Source organism: Onychomys torridus, chromosome 3 (assembly GCF_903995425.1).
Source record: "Onychomys torridus chromosome 3, mOncTor1.1, whole genome shotgun sequence".
NCBI lineage: Eukaryota > Metazoa > Chordata > Mammalia > Rodentia > Cricetidae > Onychomys > Onychomys torridus.
The window spans coordinates 30,538,808-30,557,298 of NC_050445.1; the positions used below are offsets into that span (position 1 = coordinate 30,538,808).

The 18,491-nt window shown below is 39.5% G+C and overlaps 1 protein-coding gene across 7 annotated transcripts in view; it reads left to right on the forward strand.

Annotated features, from left to right (window-relative positions):
* Nucleotides 1-11,516, forward strand: part of Braf (B-Raf proto-oncogene, serine/threonine kinase) — a 132,115-nt gene extending 120,599 nt beyond the window's left edge. For all 7 annotated transcript variants that reach the window (XM_036180737.1, XM_036180742.1, XM_036180740.1 and 4 more), the window contains 3 exons: nucleotides 6,096-6,230; nucleotides 8,016-8,169; nucleotides 11,330-11,516. In XM_036180737.1, the coding sequence (XP_036036630.1) occupies nucleotides 6,096-6,230; nucleotides 8,016-8,169; nucleotides 11,330-11,352 (312 nt within the window). In that variant the 3' untranslated portion in view covers nucleotides 11,353-11,516. The remainder of the gene's footprint in view (nucleotides 1-6,095; nucleotides 6,231-8,015; nucleotides 8,170-11,329) is intronic.
* The last annotated feature ends 6,975 nt before the right edge of the window (nucleotides 11,517-18,491 follow it).

Here is an 18,491-nt window from a genome sequence, read left to right on the forward strand (position 1 = left end):
TTGTTTTGTTTTTATTATATATATAGTATTCTATCTGCATGTGTGCCTGCACACCAGAAGAGGTGATTGTGAGCCACCATGTGGTTGCTGGGAATTGAACTCAGGACCTCTGGAAGAGCAGTCAGTGCTCTTAACCTCTTAGCCATCTCTCCAGCCCTTTGTTTTGTTTTTAAATCAATTATGAATATAGGGGGTTGGGTTGAAGAATTTCAGTTCTAAAGGTCATAGGGGCTAAGAAGATGGCTTTGTCAGTTAAGTATTTACCAAGCAAGCATAAGGACCTGAACTCAGATCCCCAGCACTCGTGCAAAAATCTTTGCATAGTGACAGATGGCTGTAATCCTAGCTCTGTGAGGCAGAGACAGAAGGATCCCTGGAGTTTGTTGGCCAGCCAGGCTAGCAAAATCATGAGCTCCAGGTTCAATGAGAGACTGTATCTCAAAAATTAAGGTAGAAATCAATTGAGGGACCCACCCAACATAAATCTCTCACCACACACCACACATAAACATACAGATTAAAAAACAAATAAAAATCAAATTATGGGAGCTGGCAAGATGGCTGTTCTTCCAGAGGTCCTAAGTTCAATTCCCAGCAACCACATGCTGGCTCACAACCATTTGTAATGAGATCTGGTGCCCTCTTCTGGTGTTCTGCACTGTATACATAATAAATAAATCTTTAGCAACGACAACAAAAAAAATCAAATTATGTATTAAAATAGGTCTCTTGACTCTTCAAGGGATAACCCTCTCTGTGTTACTTTGTAGAAGAGTATGGGGATTGTGTGTGTATATATTTCATTGGTTTTTCTTAGTGTGAAAGTCTGAGAAAAATGCTTCATAGGGCTACAAAGGGAAACCCTGTCTCAAAGAAAAATAAATAAATTTAAGCCAGGAAGTTGTGGCTCACACCTTTAATTCCAGCTTTCAGGAAGCAGAAGCAGGTGGACCTCTGAGTTCGAGGCCAGCCTGGTCTGTGGAGTGAGTTACTACACCAAGAAACTCCTTCTCAAAAAATCAAAAAAAAGAAAAAAAATTGGTTTTTTAAATTTTATATTATGTATGAGTATTTTGACTACATCTGTACTTGCACCCATGTGCATGCCTGGTATTCAAGAAGGGCAGAAGGCATCAGATACCCTGAAACTAGAGTTATGTGTGGATGGTTGTGAGCCACCATAGATGCTGGGAACCAAACCCAGGTCCTCTACAATAGTAATAAGTGTTTTTAACCTCGGAGCCATCTCTCCAGCCCCATTTATCAATCTATTGTTTCCTTCCTCTTACTGTGGTTTCTCTACCAAGTTAAGATTAATACTGGTACTCATTCAAGACGGGTGTATAGACTGTGTATAACCTCATGGCTTTCTTTTTCTTGAAGCAGAAATTATTACACTTTAAGTATATTGTAGTTACTTTTGATGCATAATAAATCACCCAGAATATAGTAATTTTTTTTTTTTTTTTGAGCTGAGGATCGAACCCAGGGCCTTGTGCTTGCTAGGCAAGCACTCTACCACCTAGCTAAATCCTCAACCCCAGAATATAGTAATTTAAAACAAATTACAGGGCTAGAGAAATAAATGACTTAGAAGTTAAGGACATTTGATGCTCTTCTAGGGACCTGAGTTCATTTCCTAGTACCCACATTGGGTCATTCACAGCTGCTTGTAACTTCAGTTACAGGGCATTTGAAGCTCTCTTTAGCCTCTGTGGATAGCCTTGTTAACTGGCATACATACACACATATACGTAAGTTTTTAAAAACCAAGTAAGGCAAGGCCTTTAATCCTAGCACTGGGGGAGACAGAAGCAGATAAATCTGTGTTCAAGGGCAGACTGGCCTTCATAGTGAGTCTTAGGTCAGCCAAGACTATTCACTGAGACCCTTTCTAAAAGCAAACAAATAAATAAGATTGCTGGTCCTCAGCTGGGGGGGGCGTGGTTCTGTAGAAATGGTTTAGCATTTAAGATCACTGGCTGCTCTTCCAGATGACTCTGGTTCAATTCCCAGCACTCATATGGCCACTCACCACCATCTGTAACACCACTCCCACTCCCAGGGAACCCTTTTTTGGACTCTGAGGGCACTGCACACACATGATGCACAGATATCCATGTAGGCAGAAGACCCATACACATAAAAGTAAAGATTAAGAATATTTAATTAAAAAATTCAAGATCTGTAATTTGAGATGATCTCAGGAAGACTTACATCTCTTTCATATGGTGTCAGCTAGAATAGCTTGAGTTGAGTATTAAAAATATTTGCTTACCAAGTAACTCACTCAGACCTGCCAAGTTGATGCTGTCAGCTAGCAGCTCACTCAGGGTTAGGGTTAACTCCTCAGTTTTTCTCTACATGGGCCTTTCTGTGAGACTTCTCAGCTGCATGGTCTTTGATGGCATTGTGCCTGGTTCTACAAATGAAATCTAAGAAACAAATATAACAGATACTTGTCTTACCATTAGGCTTTTTTTTAAACAGCATCTCATGTAGCCTAGACTGACCTTGAACTTCTCGCCCTCCTGCCTTCACCCCTAGAGTACTAGGATTACCTGTGTGCTCCCACACTCATTTTTTTTTCACAATTTTTAATGTTATTAATATCAACTATATGCAAAGTACTGTGTTTTGGTTTGGTTTGGTTTGGTTTTTCGAGACAGGGTTTCTCTGTGTAGATTTGGAGCCTGTCCTGGACTAGCTCTGTAGCCCAGGCTGGCCTCGAACTCACAGAGATCCTCCTGCCTCTGCCTCCTGAGTGCTGGGATTACAGGCCTGTGCCACCACCGCCCTGGAATATAAAAGGATTCAGAAATAGAGCAGAGGCAGTACAGGGGTGATGCTGAAAACAGGCAGCATGCATGTCCTCTAGCAGTACTGAGACAGTACCAAAGAGGAGGAGATGCCAAGAGTTCTGAGTTTAGGCTGAAATTATCTCAGAATTTGAAAACAAAGTACTAATTTTGTCATCCTGTGCCCTGTGACTTTTCTACGAACAAATTATATCCAGGAATTTCCTTTCCCTTTCTCTTTCTTGCTGTATTTGCATCATTCAGCTTCCCACCCAGTAGCAAACTAACACCTGCTTTATGCTTTGCACTAGATAAATTTTGTGGATCATATAAAAATGTGAATTGTCTTCAGTTTTCCCCCTCCCATCCCTTCTGAAAGAATTTTGAACAAATTATACCTCTGTGCACATTTTCCTTCCTTCCTTCCTTCCTTCCTTCTTTCCTTCCTTCCTTCCTTCCTTCTTCCCCCCCCCCAGACAGGGTTTCTCTGTGTAGCTTTGTGCCTTTCCTGGAACTCTCTCTGTAGACCAGGCTGGCCTCAAACTCACAGAGATCCATCTGCCTCTGCCTCCCAAGTGCTGGGATTAAAGGCATGCACCACCACCATCCGGCTTCTATGCACATTTTCAAGTTGGCATCTAAAATGTCTTCTTTTGTGCTAAGTAATTGCAAAGAATGTCCATTTCAGTATAACTTGGCTAAAATTTGAAGATACTCAACTAGGTGGTGGTGGTGCACGCCTTTAATCCCAGCCCTCCAGAGGCAGAGGCAGGTGGATCTCTGTGAGTTCAAGGACAGCCTAGTCTACAGAGTGAGTCCCAGGATAGCCAGGACTACACAGAGAAACCCTGAAATGTGTCCAGTAAAATCTAAAGACTAGCCCCTGTTTAAATATAGAAAAGCTCTATAGTAACATGGTTCTTTTTTTCTCTTCAAGGTATTTGTAGTATACTCTAACCCCTCATGGAATTCTGTCCTAATGTACCATACTGTTGTGCTTTTAAGGCTTTTTTTATTATTCATTATATATCGTCAAGAAAAAATATGAATGCAAGGTTAAATTTAGAGTTCTAAGTTTTTTTTCCTATGACTTTAAGCCCTGGTGAGTTATTTTTAAATGCTGGGTTCTGCCATTATTGTTTTTAATGTATAACTGATAAATTTTATCACATAAAAGGTAAAAATTGAAAGTACATAGTTTTGGCTTGTTATTTGTTCCATTTTAGACATGGGGGTCTGGCTGTGTAGCCCAGCCTGGTCTTGCACTCCTGACCGTCTTGCCTCTGCTCTCCAGTACTGGGATTACAAGCATGCCTCACCTGCTTACCAGAAATGGGGGAGGGGGTGCAGGGGGGAGATGTAGAGGCCAAAGGCAGTCTTGGGTATCATTCCTCAGATGCTGTTCACTTTGTGTGGTGTTGAGAGAGGCACTCTTGTTGGGCTGGAGCCACTGAGTCCCAGGGATCCACCTGTCTCTAACGCCACATCACGGGAATTAAAAGTGCATGCCACTGTGCCCAGCCTTTTTAATGTGGCTACTCAAGCATTTTACCAACTGAACTATCTCCCCAGCTCCAAAAGTATGTGTGTTAATGAACACCATGGTGTCTTTCATTTTCTCTTTAATTCATGTATATGTGGATGAATATAACTTTTTTTAAAGATTCACTTATTTATTTATTATGTACACAATGTCATGTCTGCAGGCCAGAAGAGGGCACCAGATCTCATTACAGATGATTGTGAGCCACCATGTGGGTGCTGGGAATTGAACTCGGGACCTCAGGAAGAGGAGCCAGTGCTCTTTACCTCTGAGCCATCTCTCTAGCCTGAACTTTTTGTTGTTGTTGTTGATAGAATGGGTTAGGGCTTAGTATTAATCTTTTTCTTGTTTTCTCCTCAAAGAGATGAGTACTGAGAAGTATTACTCAAGTAGTAAGTAGATGGGAAAGATAGGTGTTTGTTACAGCCATATGCAGAGTCTAGTGCTCGCCAAGACAAAAAGGGACTCAACTAAAAACTCACTGGAGGCTATTGTACTTACATTTCTGATGTGGTACAGGGAAAAGACAACGCATTAAAACCAGCCAAAGGAAGAAACGTGGAACAAAGCCCAAGGAAGTTTCCCATGTAGAGCTTCCAGTTGCCTTTTCTTAGTGTAGTTATGCACAGTGCTAAATTCTCCCAGCAGGACTATGTGACAGTAACATGGAGTCTTGCCAACCAGGAAAGGTCTCGGAACCTTTTGATTAAGGATTAGTCTCATAGATATGGTTGGCTCTTTTATGGGTGACCTTAGTCTCCAGCTCCTCAAGAGTCAGATTGATGCTTCGGAACCCCAAACTCCTCTATATACTATATTGTTGATAGCCCAGAGGTGATCCCAGATACCACAGAGAACATTCTAAGTGAGGGCTTAGTGATGGCCTCCCAGGAGCCAAAGGAGAAGTTCCAGCCCAGAACTCTCTCTGGGCTTTTTTTTCCTTTACAGCATACTATGTCACTCCGTTACTTGAACTCATGCCTATTTATGCCAAAAATTATATTGTAATTGGCCATTAAAATACATTTTAATGATCATCTGAAACTCAGTTAACTTTGTTGAAAGCAAAGAATTGTAAACCAAGAAATTTCAAAAGAAATTTGTTCATTAGAGCCTAGTTAGATGTTTGTATTTGGAAATGTCTTTTTGATGTCCCATAATTTTTGTAGCCTGGAATGATATGTACTAGAGTCCATATTGGTAAAATATGGACTTTCGTAAAATAGAGGTTAGGTACAACAGGGAAAATTCTTTACACATACACCTAAGTGGTTCTCTGGCAAATAAGTTTTAAGCTTTATTTTATTACTGTATATGCACATACATGTGAGTTCCTGTAGAGGCCAGAAGAGGGCAGTGAGTTCCCTGGAGCCAGAGTCACAGGTGTTTGTGAGCCACAGGGTGCTTGGGTCTGAACTTAGGTCCTCTGCAAGAGTAGCAAGTATTCTTAACCACTGAGCCAAGTACATTTGTGATAGACTCAGCCCCTGTTTCCAAGGACCACAGGAGAAATTTAAAGGACTTTGCCTCAGGCCTGGGGTCATGAAACAAGTTTGCATCTTGTTGGTATGGGTTCCCAACAGTCTGTGATGGGTTAGGAGACCAGATAGTAGCATTGTTTTTTATTTTAGCTTCTACAAGTTTAATGTACATATAGGAAAGTGCAAATTCCATAAGTATACAGTTTGTTAAATTTTCATTGCTGATATATTTGTTTATTAATAAGAGTGTATGATTTGCCTATTTCCCTTCAGATAATTTTTATGGTGGGACGAGGCTATCTATCTCCAGATCTCAGTAAGGTACGGAGTAACTGTCCAAAAGCCATGAAGAGATTAATGGCAGAGTGCCTCAAAAAGAAAAGAGATGAGAGACCACTCTTTCCCCAAGTAAGAAAACAACCTTCATGATACCCCAGGGTACCAACTAACTAACCTTCATAAGGTGATTTTTAGCGTGATGCGGGCAAGAGAAGGTACAGTTTGGGTTCTGAGTTGTGTTCGTGCACAGCCAGAAATGCCTTTTTGATGTCCCATAATTTTTGTAGCCTGGAATGATATGTACTAGAGTCTATATTGGTAAATGTAAAGGCCTTTACAAAGGCTGAGCAGAATTCTGTTTGGGATCCTAATACAAGCCCTGTGGGGGACTTTGCATTTGTCCGGCAGTTCTCAAACTCTTAAGAGGTATTCTGTCTTCATTTATTTTGTGTATGGGTGTTTTGTTTATTTGGATATGTGTGCACCACTTGTGTATCTGGTGCCCACTGGGGCTTGAGGAAAGTCAGAGCCCCTGGAATCTGTAATAGCTGTGAGCCATCATGTGGGTTCTGAGAGCCGGACCATCTCTCCAGTCCTAGTCCTCAAACATTTTGATCTTGGAATCCTTTCACATATTTTAAAATAGTTAAAAACCTTTCAAAGGCTTCTGTTTGTGAAAATAACCATTATGAGTTTATAAACAATGAAAAAGAACAAAAAGGGTGGTATTGATTTCATTTTTTCCCCAACTGATTTTGTCCAATTAACATACTTGGATTCTTTGTTTTATACTCAAGTGTGCTTCAGTATCTTATACTATGTAGCCTCTGGCAAGTTACTTATAAAAATTCTACTGACAGTTTTGATCTGAGGTTATTCTTGATGGTTAAAAAAAAAAATAGATTCTAAGTTTTCTATTCATGCTAGATTTTTCTTATTTTTTTAATTTTTATTATTTTAGGTTTATTTTATATATTGTTTTATTATATATTAATTTTTTTTATTTTTTTAATTTTTATTTATTTATTTATTTTTTTTTTGAGACAGGGTTTCTCTGTGTAGTTTTGTTGCCTGTTTTGGAACTTGCTCTGTAGACCAAGCTGGCCTCGAACTCACAGGCCTACCTCTGCCTCTGGAGTCCTGGGATTAAAGGAACACGCCACCACCACTTGGCTTACATTATATTCTTACTATAACTACATACTATTAACGGGTTCTTATTTCATGATACCCCGGGGTATCATGACCTGGGACTCAATATGTAGCCTGGGGTGGCTTGAAACTTGAAGATAGCCATCTGCCCCTGCCTCGAGTGCTGGGATTAAAGGTATACACCACCACACCTAGCTTAGATCTTTTTTTTCCCCCTAATATTTGTGTGTGTGTGTGTGTGTGTGTGTGAGTGAGAGAGAGAGAGAGAGAGAGAGAGAGAGAGAGAGAGAGAGAGAGAGAGAGAGAGAGATCTGTGAGAGTGCTGAGGAGGACAGAAGAAGGTATTGGATCCCCCAGAGCCAGAGTTTCAGGTTTGTAATTAATTTTAAATTTTTACTTACCATTTCAAGGATGGCAAATGATCTAAAATAAAAACTGTGAGTGACTTATTCATCTGTGTGTGCATATAAAACTTGTGTTACTTTTGTGTTTATGGGAAAATACCAGTTTCTCTTTGTTCATTGATTATACTGAAAACAATGTAAAGTCACAGGTAAAAGCTAGGCAGTAGTGGTTCACACCTTTAATCCCAGCAGAGGCAGGTGGAGAAACCCTGTCTTAAAAAAAAAAAGTCTCAAGAAGTAAAATCTCATTATAAGTATGATGAGCTCTTAAAGATTTATACTACCCCAGATTTTTCTTCTGCTTTTTGTTTCTTGTTCTCTATTTGTTCCCACCCCTGCCCTTCCTTCTTTCTTACAGATCCTCGCCTCCATTGAGCTGCTGGCCCGCTCATTGCCAAAAATTCACCGCAGTGCATCAGAACCCTCCTTGAATCGGGCTGGTTTCCAAACGGAAGATTTTAGTCTGTATGCTTGTGCGTCTCCTAAAACACCCATCCAAGCAGGGGGCTATGGTGCGTTTCCAGTCCATTGAAACAAACTAAATGAGTGAGACGTTAAAGTAAGGTAGCAACAAAAACAAATGAATAATTTCCCTTGTATTTAAATTAACTAGGATACTCTGTTATACACAGGTGAGCCGAAGAATGTTTGTGTCGAAAAACTTAGGAATTGCTTTCCAAATCTTAAAATCATACTTAACTTGAATTTTTAACATCAAGGGGTTAAAATACACAAACACTGCTAAGCATTTTCAGTGCCTCTTCCAGGGGTTTTACTTCCTATTCTGAATTTGTTTTGTTCCTGTTGTTAAACTCTGGGTCTCTCTCAGTTTGCTCATGCAGCTTTGGTTATTAGCTGTCACTTGTAGAGCACCCAGAGAAAGGAAGGCTCCCTCTCCATGTTCACAGGCGGGGAGTCCCCAGGAGGCCAGCCTCTGTCAGCCATGCAAACTCAAGATAATCCAGGATTTATTCTTCCCATTTTCCTATAGCTGTTTCTTTTTACTACAGTTTAGAAAGTATAGGAGTTCTTTATTTCCTTGAAGCAATAGATAATTTCTTTTAATAAATTTTGGGTGTAAGTGGCCAAAAATATCAGTCAGTGGCACATTTGACATAGGTAACATGACTTGACTTTGGATTTTTACTGGGGAGTACAAATTGAGGTTCTTCTTAGATTGTGTTTATATGTTAAAGATGTCTTACATGTGTAAAAAAGTCAAAGTTTTTTGCAAATGCCTTACCCTTTATTCTTACTCCCTTCCCCAAAAGAAACTACAGAATTCTGAGAATCTTTAGGGTGTCTGTTTGTTTTTCGATAATTGGTTGCCAAACAACCAAGTAATTTTTTTAAGTTATTATATTAGATTATGCCTACTTTTTTATGTATGTTACAGCAGTCACTTAGCATTGTGTCTCATAACTTTGTTCCTGATATCCTTTGTACAACAAGATCCCACCCATAAGGAATGCCTGATACTCTCTTCTTGCATTTCAGTGTGAAGTACTTCTAATGTTTACAATTTTTATGTATAGAAAATGAGTATAATGTAACCATAATGGAATAGAATTTTCCAGTGATTTGGAGAGAATCTAAAAGCAAAAAAGTAGAATCATGTGGTCTTCTAAAATATCCTGCTATCTCTACTTCATTCATAGTCACCTAGCAACCAAAACCTATTGATAATCAGTTACTCAGTTTAGACTTGTGATAATGCTTAAATACAACCCAAAGCAAAAATAATTATTCAACAGACAGATCATGTTTGCATGATCCTCCTTTGAAAACAATAAGCAGATAATTGGGAAAACTTTAATGATAATTGAGTTTGTAAGTTCCACAGATACACTTCTGAAATACTTTCCTTACTTACATTTTTATATTTCATATAAGGAAACTGCTTATTATTATGACTTTTGTCCCTCATTTGGGTACGTTGAGAATGCAATCATAATTTTATATACTGAGTCATGATTCTAAATATAAAAGCCAGTACATTGGAATCAGGAGGATCACAACTTGAAGGCAAGCCTGGGCTACATAAAGGCCCTGTCTCAAAAACCCTAGGACTATGGCTATAGCTCAGTGGTAGCTGACTTTATAGAATGTGCAAGTGCTTCTATAGTGTTTGATCACCACATGGGAAAAGAAAATAAGAAAAAAAGATCAAACAATGTAATGTATTAGAAACCATCAAAATCATGATTTCTAAATCTTCCATGACATAAAGATGAGTTTATTGTTAGATATCGTTGCATGTAGCTAACAAAGTTTTACAAAATGTATTTGGCTCGTGGAATACTCAGACATTTTGAGCATATGAAACATAATATATCAAAGGACTTTTTTAATGGCGCTCTTTCTGTAATCCCTCAGACCTGTTTTACTAGCGTGTTCCTCTCTTCATTCACTGTCTTCTTGGACTACAATGCCCAGTACTCTACCATCTTCATTTGACTCACTCCATCCTTTCCTCCCTTCCTGTTTTCCTCTTCTTTTCTCCTTTCTTTATTAGCAGCATTGGCATTCCTAAACTCTCTCAAGCTGCTCAGAAACTCATGTGCAACCACAGACACCCAAGCATTCCCCGTAGATTGCATCATAATTGATTTCCCTTCCACATTTGGCCACAGGATGGCCAAAAAGGAAGAATATTCAAATATGATAGGTAAGGTGTGTAGATCATGCAGATCTATTTTCCTAGAAAAATAGGAAGCACTAGAATTAAATCAGTTTCTCTGTGGGTTTTTTGGGGGCTGGGGGGCGGGAGTAGTGGTGCTATTTTGTTTGTTTGTTTTGTCATGAGTTCTAGTTTTCTCATAAAGGAGTATACCCTAATGTTCTGTTCTAGACCTTTTTTAATTTTTTTTTCTAAGTTATGTGGTTTTGGGCAAGTTTCCTGACCACTCTGAACCCTAGCTTGCTTATCTGTAAAACAAATGCAGCCCAGGCTGGCCTGGGACTTTGGATTTTCTTACCACTGCCTGCCAAGTACTAGGATTGCAAGCATGAGCCACTATGCTTAGCTTCCTTCTTTGGTCTTTCAGCTCAACGGTGCCTTGATTAGTTACTCATTAAGAAGACTCTTTGATGGAAAGAGTGTCTACAGTCCAGTTAGCTGTATTCAGAGGAGGAAAGCAAACCTTAATTATTAAAGCTTGTTTAGAGAGCTGAGAAAAATGGTAGACCTGTAATCCCAGCAAGAGGAAGAGGAGGCCAGAGGATGGCATGGTCAAAATCACCTTGCTGACCTTCTCAACATGTAATCTTAAGATTCAGTCTACCAGTCATTAGCAATAATTATTTAGGACCAGGCAAGGTAGCACAGAACCTGTAATCCCAGTACTGAGGAGGGAAGGTAGGAAGACCTTGTGTGTTCAGGGGCCCGCCTGCCTGCACTATGAATTTGAGGCTTGACCTGCAGCATGACACTCAGCTGTGAAACTCTCTGCAGCTGTTATTTTCTTGATACAATCGAGCTGATCTTCACATATACACATACTTGTGTTCTTTTGTGGATTCCAATGAATTGAGGTTTCAACTACTGACTGTGTTACAAGGTTTGTAATATCTTTAACTAGTCACCTTTCGGTGAAATTGAAGTGAGCCTTTTCTATCTTGAAGTTCTTTTGAGATAACTTTTTAAAATCAGCTCTTGTCCTCCCTCCACAGGAGAATTTGCAGCCTTCAAGTAACCACTCCATCATGGCAGCATCTGCTCTTTATTTCTTAAGTCTTGTGTTCATACAGTTTGTTAACATCAAAACACAGTTCTGTTCCTCACATCTTTTTCTAAAAGATACAAAAATTTCAATGCCTAAGCTCGTGTGGAACAGAGTGGAATTTCTTACTCAACAAAAGAGGGAAGAATGTTTTAGAAACCAGAATTCTCTGCTGCCCGTGTTTCTTCTTCAACACAAATGTCACATGCACACAAGTCTGCCCATTCCCAGGAAGAAAGAGGAAAGACCCTGAATTCTGCCCTTTTGGTGGTCAGGCATGATGGAAAGAATTTGCTGCTGCAGCTTGGGAAATCTGCTATGGAAAGTCTGCCAGTCAACTTTGCCCTTCTAACTACCACATCAGTTTGTGGCTGGTCATCTGATGGGGCGATTTCAATCACCAAGCATCGTTTCTTGCCTGTTCTGGGCTGTGTTGTGGAGTGCTTTCCCTATCCACCACCGTCAATTTCTGAGGGATGGAGTAAATGCAGCATACCCTTTGTGTAGCACCCGTCAGTCCTCAACAAGTGGCACAGTGAAGCTCGTTACATTTCAGTGGAGGGTGAGAGGTGAGGAGAGACTGTGTTGGGGGCAGAGAAAAGGGGATGCTGCATCTTCTTCCTCACCTCCAGCTCTCTCACCTCGGGTTGCCTTGCTCCCTGAGCTCTGCCTAAGCACTCGGGCTGGACAGTGCTGGCACACATTGCCTTCTTTTCTCATTGGGTCCAGCAATGGAGATGAGCGTTGGGGGATTGCTTCCTCCACAGTGTAGCAAATTCTCAGGAAAATACAGTCCATATCTTCCTCTCAGCTCTTCCAGTCACCAATACTTATGTGGCTACCTTGTCCAGGGCACAAAATGCCCTGGACAGCATCTAATTAAAAGCCTACAAAACTGCTTACTGACAGTTTCGAATGTGAGAAATTAGTGTAATTTAAATGTAAGGTACAGGTTTTAATTTCTGAGTTTTTTGTCTATTTTTATTTTTAATAAAAGAAAATAATTTTCAGGTTTAATTGGAATAAAAGAATACTTCCCACCAGAATATATATCCTGAAAATTATATTTTTGTTAGTTGTAAGCAACTTTTAAAGAATGATTATTATCCTTTTCTTTACCTAAAATTATGGGGAGTTTTAGCATAATGACAGTTATTTATACTTTTTAAATTAATGGTACTTGCTGGATCCACACTAACATCTTTGCTAACAATCCCATTGTTTCTTCCAACTTAACGCCTACACTACAACCTACATCCTCTTTCTAGTCTTTGATCTATAATATGCAACCTAAAATAAAAATGGTGGTGTCTCCAGTCATTCTCCTTCTTCCTTTTTTCCCAAGCCTGGTCTTCAAAAGGTTGGGTAATTTAGTAGCTGAGTTCCCTAGATAGAAATGGAACTGTTAGGGACATTGGAGTTGCAGGAAGGTGTGAGGCCTGTCATCAGTTTTTTTTTTTATAGATCCCTAAATCGTATCTTTGCACAGATCAAAAGTATAACCTAGTTACAGCTTCCCTTGGCCTTTAAGGGTAATAAATTACCATAGTAGCAAAGAAAGTGACTGGATATATTAATGGCCAGTACCTCTCTTATCCAGGAATCTTGAATCTTGAATTTAGAAATGCAAATTAAGAGATGTACTTAGCAACTACACTATAGCCAAGAACTTGAAAAAAAAAAATACTATGGAATCTAAAATAAAATGGAATTTTAAATTATTTGCAAGTTTCAAATTATAACGACCCCACTATATATTTAAGCCTATTCAAAACAGCTAGATGATTTTTGCTAAAATATCTGTCATCAAAGACTATTGAAAATTTAATGAATCCCCAGTAAATTGGAAAATATCCTGAAGTTGTTAATCAGTTAGCAGCAATGCATTTTTAAGTCTTAGATGAGTATCTTAAAAATCTTAGAAACTGAGATGAAAATGATTCATGCCGATATGAAAAATAGCCTCTGCATATGATGTGCCACTTTTTGAAAGGCATTGTTACCCTTTTAAATGCTTTTTAGCATGGCTTTGTTCCCTTTACCCAGGATTAGCTAGAAAGAGCTAGGCTTTGGCCATCGATGTACATTTAGGTCCTGCTGAGGAGTTAGAACCTCCCAGGCATGCCTTGGTGCAGGGCCACCTCCTTGCTGGAAGAGGGGGCCCAGCAAGCTTAGGGAGGGAGCTTAGCCTGAGTGGTCTAGACAAAATGCAAAGGGACCCTTCTAATTTCCATTTTCGTGTAGGTTGCTATCTCACTTGAAAAGGGAAAGTGGAGTTGATATTAAATGAAGTTGTGCCCAGAAGCCAGGCTCAGGGGATTGAGAGATTTTTTTTTTAAATAGAGATTATAAAAAGTAGAAATAAATATTTAAGCCTTCCTTATTTTCTATCAGATAGTTTTTTCTTCTTGTTTACAAACATGAAAAAGGTTTCCTTTGTGGGTTTTTCTTTTTTATGCTTAGACTGCAGATAATGTGTTGAACTCCTAAGGAAATACAAGGAAGTCCTTGTTTGTGCAGAGCACTTTATGAGTAATTGTATAGACAGAATGTGGCTGCCTCACGGTCTTGGAAGGCTGGAGCTGTCAGGCCGTGAAGTGGTTGCACTGCTTCCTGAGGTCTGTTTTATTTGGGTTAGGAGTGGAGTCTTGGAAAGGCTTGAGAGCAACTGTATAGAATTGTTTTTAAATATGTAGTATTCCTGATGGACCTTTTCACCAGTAAGCTACAGGACCCAAACTTTTGACACTGAGATATTATTAACCTCAAAATGTAGTTTATAGAAGGAATTTGTGACTAGAGTATCCAGTGTGGTCATTTGTACTTATATGCATCTTCAGCAAATATTCTGTGTAACTGTCAGATTCTGGTTCCTGAACAGCCCATCTCTTAAGTCCATATGTGAGGTCTGGGAGGGCATAATAAGGCATCCTCAAAGATGATCTGATATAAACTGTATGCTAGATTTATGCTGGTACGGGAGAAGGAATTATGTAAAGATGTAATTGAAGACTTCAGCACTGTCAACCAGAAACCTTGTAAATACTCCTCAGTCTTGGTGCAGTTCCACTTCTTTTATCACGTGATGTCTCGTACTTGTCAGGCACTGTCAGAGCTGCTGTCTGTCCCTCTTCAGATCTCACCTGTCCCTACCGCACATCCACCTCCCGGCCTCTTGCAAACCTCAGCATCTAGCTTTAGTTGGAAACACAGTGCAGGGATCAGGTGACCTCTTCAAAAAACTACCTCCTCAGAATGAGGTAATGAACAGTTATTTATTTTAAAGTATGAAAAGTCAGGAGCTCTAGAACATGAAGATGATAGAAGATTTTAACTTTTATGTGTACTTGTAGTTGAGCGCTCGTTTTGTCCTAAAGGGCATTATACATTTAAGCAGTGATACTGTTGAAGATTATTTTTCTTTAAAGGTGTAGCTCGGAGTATCTGTTGTTGGAATTGGTGCCAGAGTCTGTTTAATATATTTCAGAATCTTAACCTTCAGTCAGTTGCATGAAGTTAAATAGTTATGGTAACACTTTGCTAACCATGATATAATTCTACCTTACAGTAGTAGGTTTGGCAAAACAGTATACCTTCATAGTGAGTTGGCCACACCTTTGTCACGTGCACAGATGTTCATCTAAAGAGACTGCCCAGCTAAGAGGGTAGAAGGATGCCCTTTTTGATAAGATTCTCTTCTTTGTCTAAGTTGGCATTGTTGTGCTCTAATACCAGCACCTTGACCCGCAGGTGTCACCAGTAAGCTATTTTTAAAACCACAGCCAGAGATGGAAAGGTCACTGTGAGCAGAAACAGCAGGCGGCTTACAACAGTGTAGGGAGGCTCTAGAAAAATACCTTGACAATTGCCAAATGATCTTACTGTGCCTTCACGATGCAATAAAAAGCTAACATTTTAGCAGAAATCAGTGATGTATGAAGAGAGCAGCCAGTGTGGTTTAACTCGGCTGTGTTAATTTTTTTAGAGTGCAATTTAGACTGCGAAGATAGCTGCACTAAAGAGTTTATAGCCAAAATCACATTGAAAAACATGAGAAAATGGTAAATTTTCAATGAACAAAATTATTTTTTTAAAGCACATAATCCCTAGTATAGCAAGAAATATTTACCACATAGAGTAACTAGGTTGGAAATACAGTTCAGTGACATTTCTAGAGAAACCTTTTCTACTCCCACAGGCTCTTCAAAGCATGGAACTTTTATACACAATGTTTGACATTTTAAGATACTGCTGTAGTTTAGTTTCGAAGTAGTGTGTGCTGGGCAGCAATCATGTTCGAACTCAATGAGAAAAAACACATTGTAGATTTGATTTGTTTCCAGAGAAATGCTGCCAACCTAGACACTGAGTGTTCAGAGTTTGAAGTGTAAACTTGCCTCCCAAGACCTGTTTGCAAATGAAGTTGGCTAGTGCTACTGAGTGCTCCGGTGCATGGCGGAAGACAGGGCTGTCTCTGCAAGTGTCTTTTGTAAAGGGACATTGGAGTAGTGAAAGACTTGGCCAGTGTATATAAACTGGACACTCCAGGCTGTGGTTCTTGCATCCTTTCCTCACTGGCCCCAAGAAACTCAATGTTTTCCCCAGTGTGTCCTTTAGCTGTTTCACTCAGCTTCCAAGATGAATTGCTGATACCAGGAGGGACTGAAGTGGTTGGTGTATTTGAAGTCCTATTGCTAGTTCTGGTAGAGTTGAAGATGCTGGCCAAATGCTTGTTCTATCAGTACACCAGACAATAATTTAATAGTTCCAGATAACTTATTTCTACTTCCATTTGGGCAGAGACACTTAAACTGAAATTCAGATCTAATTTTTGTCATTTGAAAGGAAAAATTAACAGTTCCTATGAGGTATGTTTGAGGTAGAATCTTAAGTCCTAATTTTTTTCTTTTCACTGGGGTGTGCAGCAAGGGCCTTGTATGCACTAGGCAAGGATCCTACCACTGAACCACATTTATATAAAATGTTAAGTTAAAATTCTCACTCACTCTGTTCTCTCTCTCTCTCTCTCTCTCTCTCTCTCTCTCTCTCTCTCTCTCTCTCTCCCCCTCCCTCCCTCTCTCTCCCTCCCTCCCTCCCTCCTTCTCTCTCTTTTAGGGACACTTAGTTACCACCTTAGTTAAGTGATAAAGGTGAATCCTTTATTTCAGTCTCCACAACTCCAACTATTCTTTTTATTAATTACTCCGTCAGTATCACTAAATGGTTTACTTTTACTTAGCCATTCTGACTAATTGCAGTGATATAACCAGTTGTGCATGAGGACAACAGCCAGTGTGGTGGTGTTTTTTATTGTTGTTTTGTTTTTGTTTGTTTGTGGTGCATTTTTGTAGAGAATTCTGTAGATTGAAGTGCTCTTTGAACAGAACTGAAATATATTTATTCTTGTGAGTATCAAAAAATGTTTTGTGCAAATCATTTGCTTTTCCTGGCAGGCTCAGTACATTAGCCAGCACCCACGATTGCTGGTTCCCATCTACAGTGTACACAGGGGAGAGAGATGTAAAGCGTGTTTACAGAGCTGGAGTGGGGATGGGAGTGATTGATTTAGTCTTATTTTTGCCTTGAAAATCACTGTTGTTTTAAGACCCATGTGTGTTTGGCTGGGCTATGAGTTATATAAGAAGAAACTGCAGACTAGAAAGCTCACAGACTAGGCACAAATGGAAGAAAATGGACCAAATAAGGCAGGGTGACACTTCAGTCTGGGACTTAGGAAGAAACTAAAGGTGGGAGATGAACTACAGTCACCTGAAATACAATGTAAGAGTGCAATAAATGTGCTTCTGATTCTAAGCTGTGAACTTTTTTTAAGTCATTCCTTTCTTATACATTTAATGTATGTTCTATTGCTGACTAAAACCAGTTATGTGAACATACGCCTTTTTATTCGTGTTAATTACCAGTATAAGTGGCTTGATGTCTTATTTATCTTCATGTTGTCTTAGTTGACATACCAGGTGTGTGTGTGTGTGTGTGTGTGTGTGTGTGTGTGTGTGTGTGTGTGTGTATGTGTATGCATACTCTTCCTCCCTTTACTGGAAAACACTTTGGGTCGTTTCCTTTGGCCATTCCATAATACAGCACTGGTTTGCCTTCCACGTCACCTTATTTGAAGGACTGTGTCCCAGTAGCAGAATTTATGGTATTCCCACTGTTGGGTGTACTTCTGACCCTTTGCTTCTACAGCACTTGCCTCTCCTAAGACAGATACAACTAACTGATCAGGGGATGGACTTCACCATTCATCATGTCTCCACTCTTTGGAGACAACCCTAGCCATCTGCCAAGCCTCACTCTAAATGGTCATGTGTACTTCTTGGTCTGAGGACAGGTCTCCATAAGGGAGAGGAGAGGGAGTGCTTCCTGTTTGGACTGCAGTGAGCTTCGGCTGCTGTTTCACCACCCAAACCTACGGCAGCTCACACATTCCTCTTGTCTGTGACTGCCAAGGGTTGGGTCTGCAGCTTCAGTTCCACTCAAGCACTGGAAAGGTTCTCTGAAGTCTGGGGTGTGCCCACTGAAAAGGTGGGAACTTTTTCATTATCCACAGACCTCTCTATACCTGCTTTGCAAAAATTATAATGGAGTAACTATTTTTAAAGCTTATTTTTCAATTCATAAGAAAAAGACATTTATTTTCAATCAAATGGATGATGTCTCCCTCTTATCCCCTATTCCTCAATGTTTGCTTGAATTTTTTTTCTTCTCTATACCTACTTCCTATTACTTTAGTTCTTTCCTGCTCAGGTCCCTTCATTTGTACTTTGGAGTTTTTCTCATGTAAATTTGTATAATGGAAAATATTGTTCAGTTTGGATAGAAAGCATGGAGAATTAAATAAAAAGATAGCTGAAAATCAAATTGAAGAACTTTATTTCTGTGTAAAGTTATTTAAAAAACTCTGTATTATAAAAAAGGCCAAAAAAAGTGCTATGTAATTGATGTGAATATGCGAATACTGCTATAATAAAGATTGACTGCATGGAGAAATCTTAAGATTAAGATTATTTTTCTAGCAAGCATTGACATTGAATAATAGGATTCACTGGCTATTGACAGTTCAGGCTAAAATGCACATTTTGTTTGAAAAT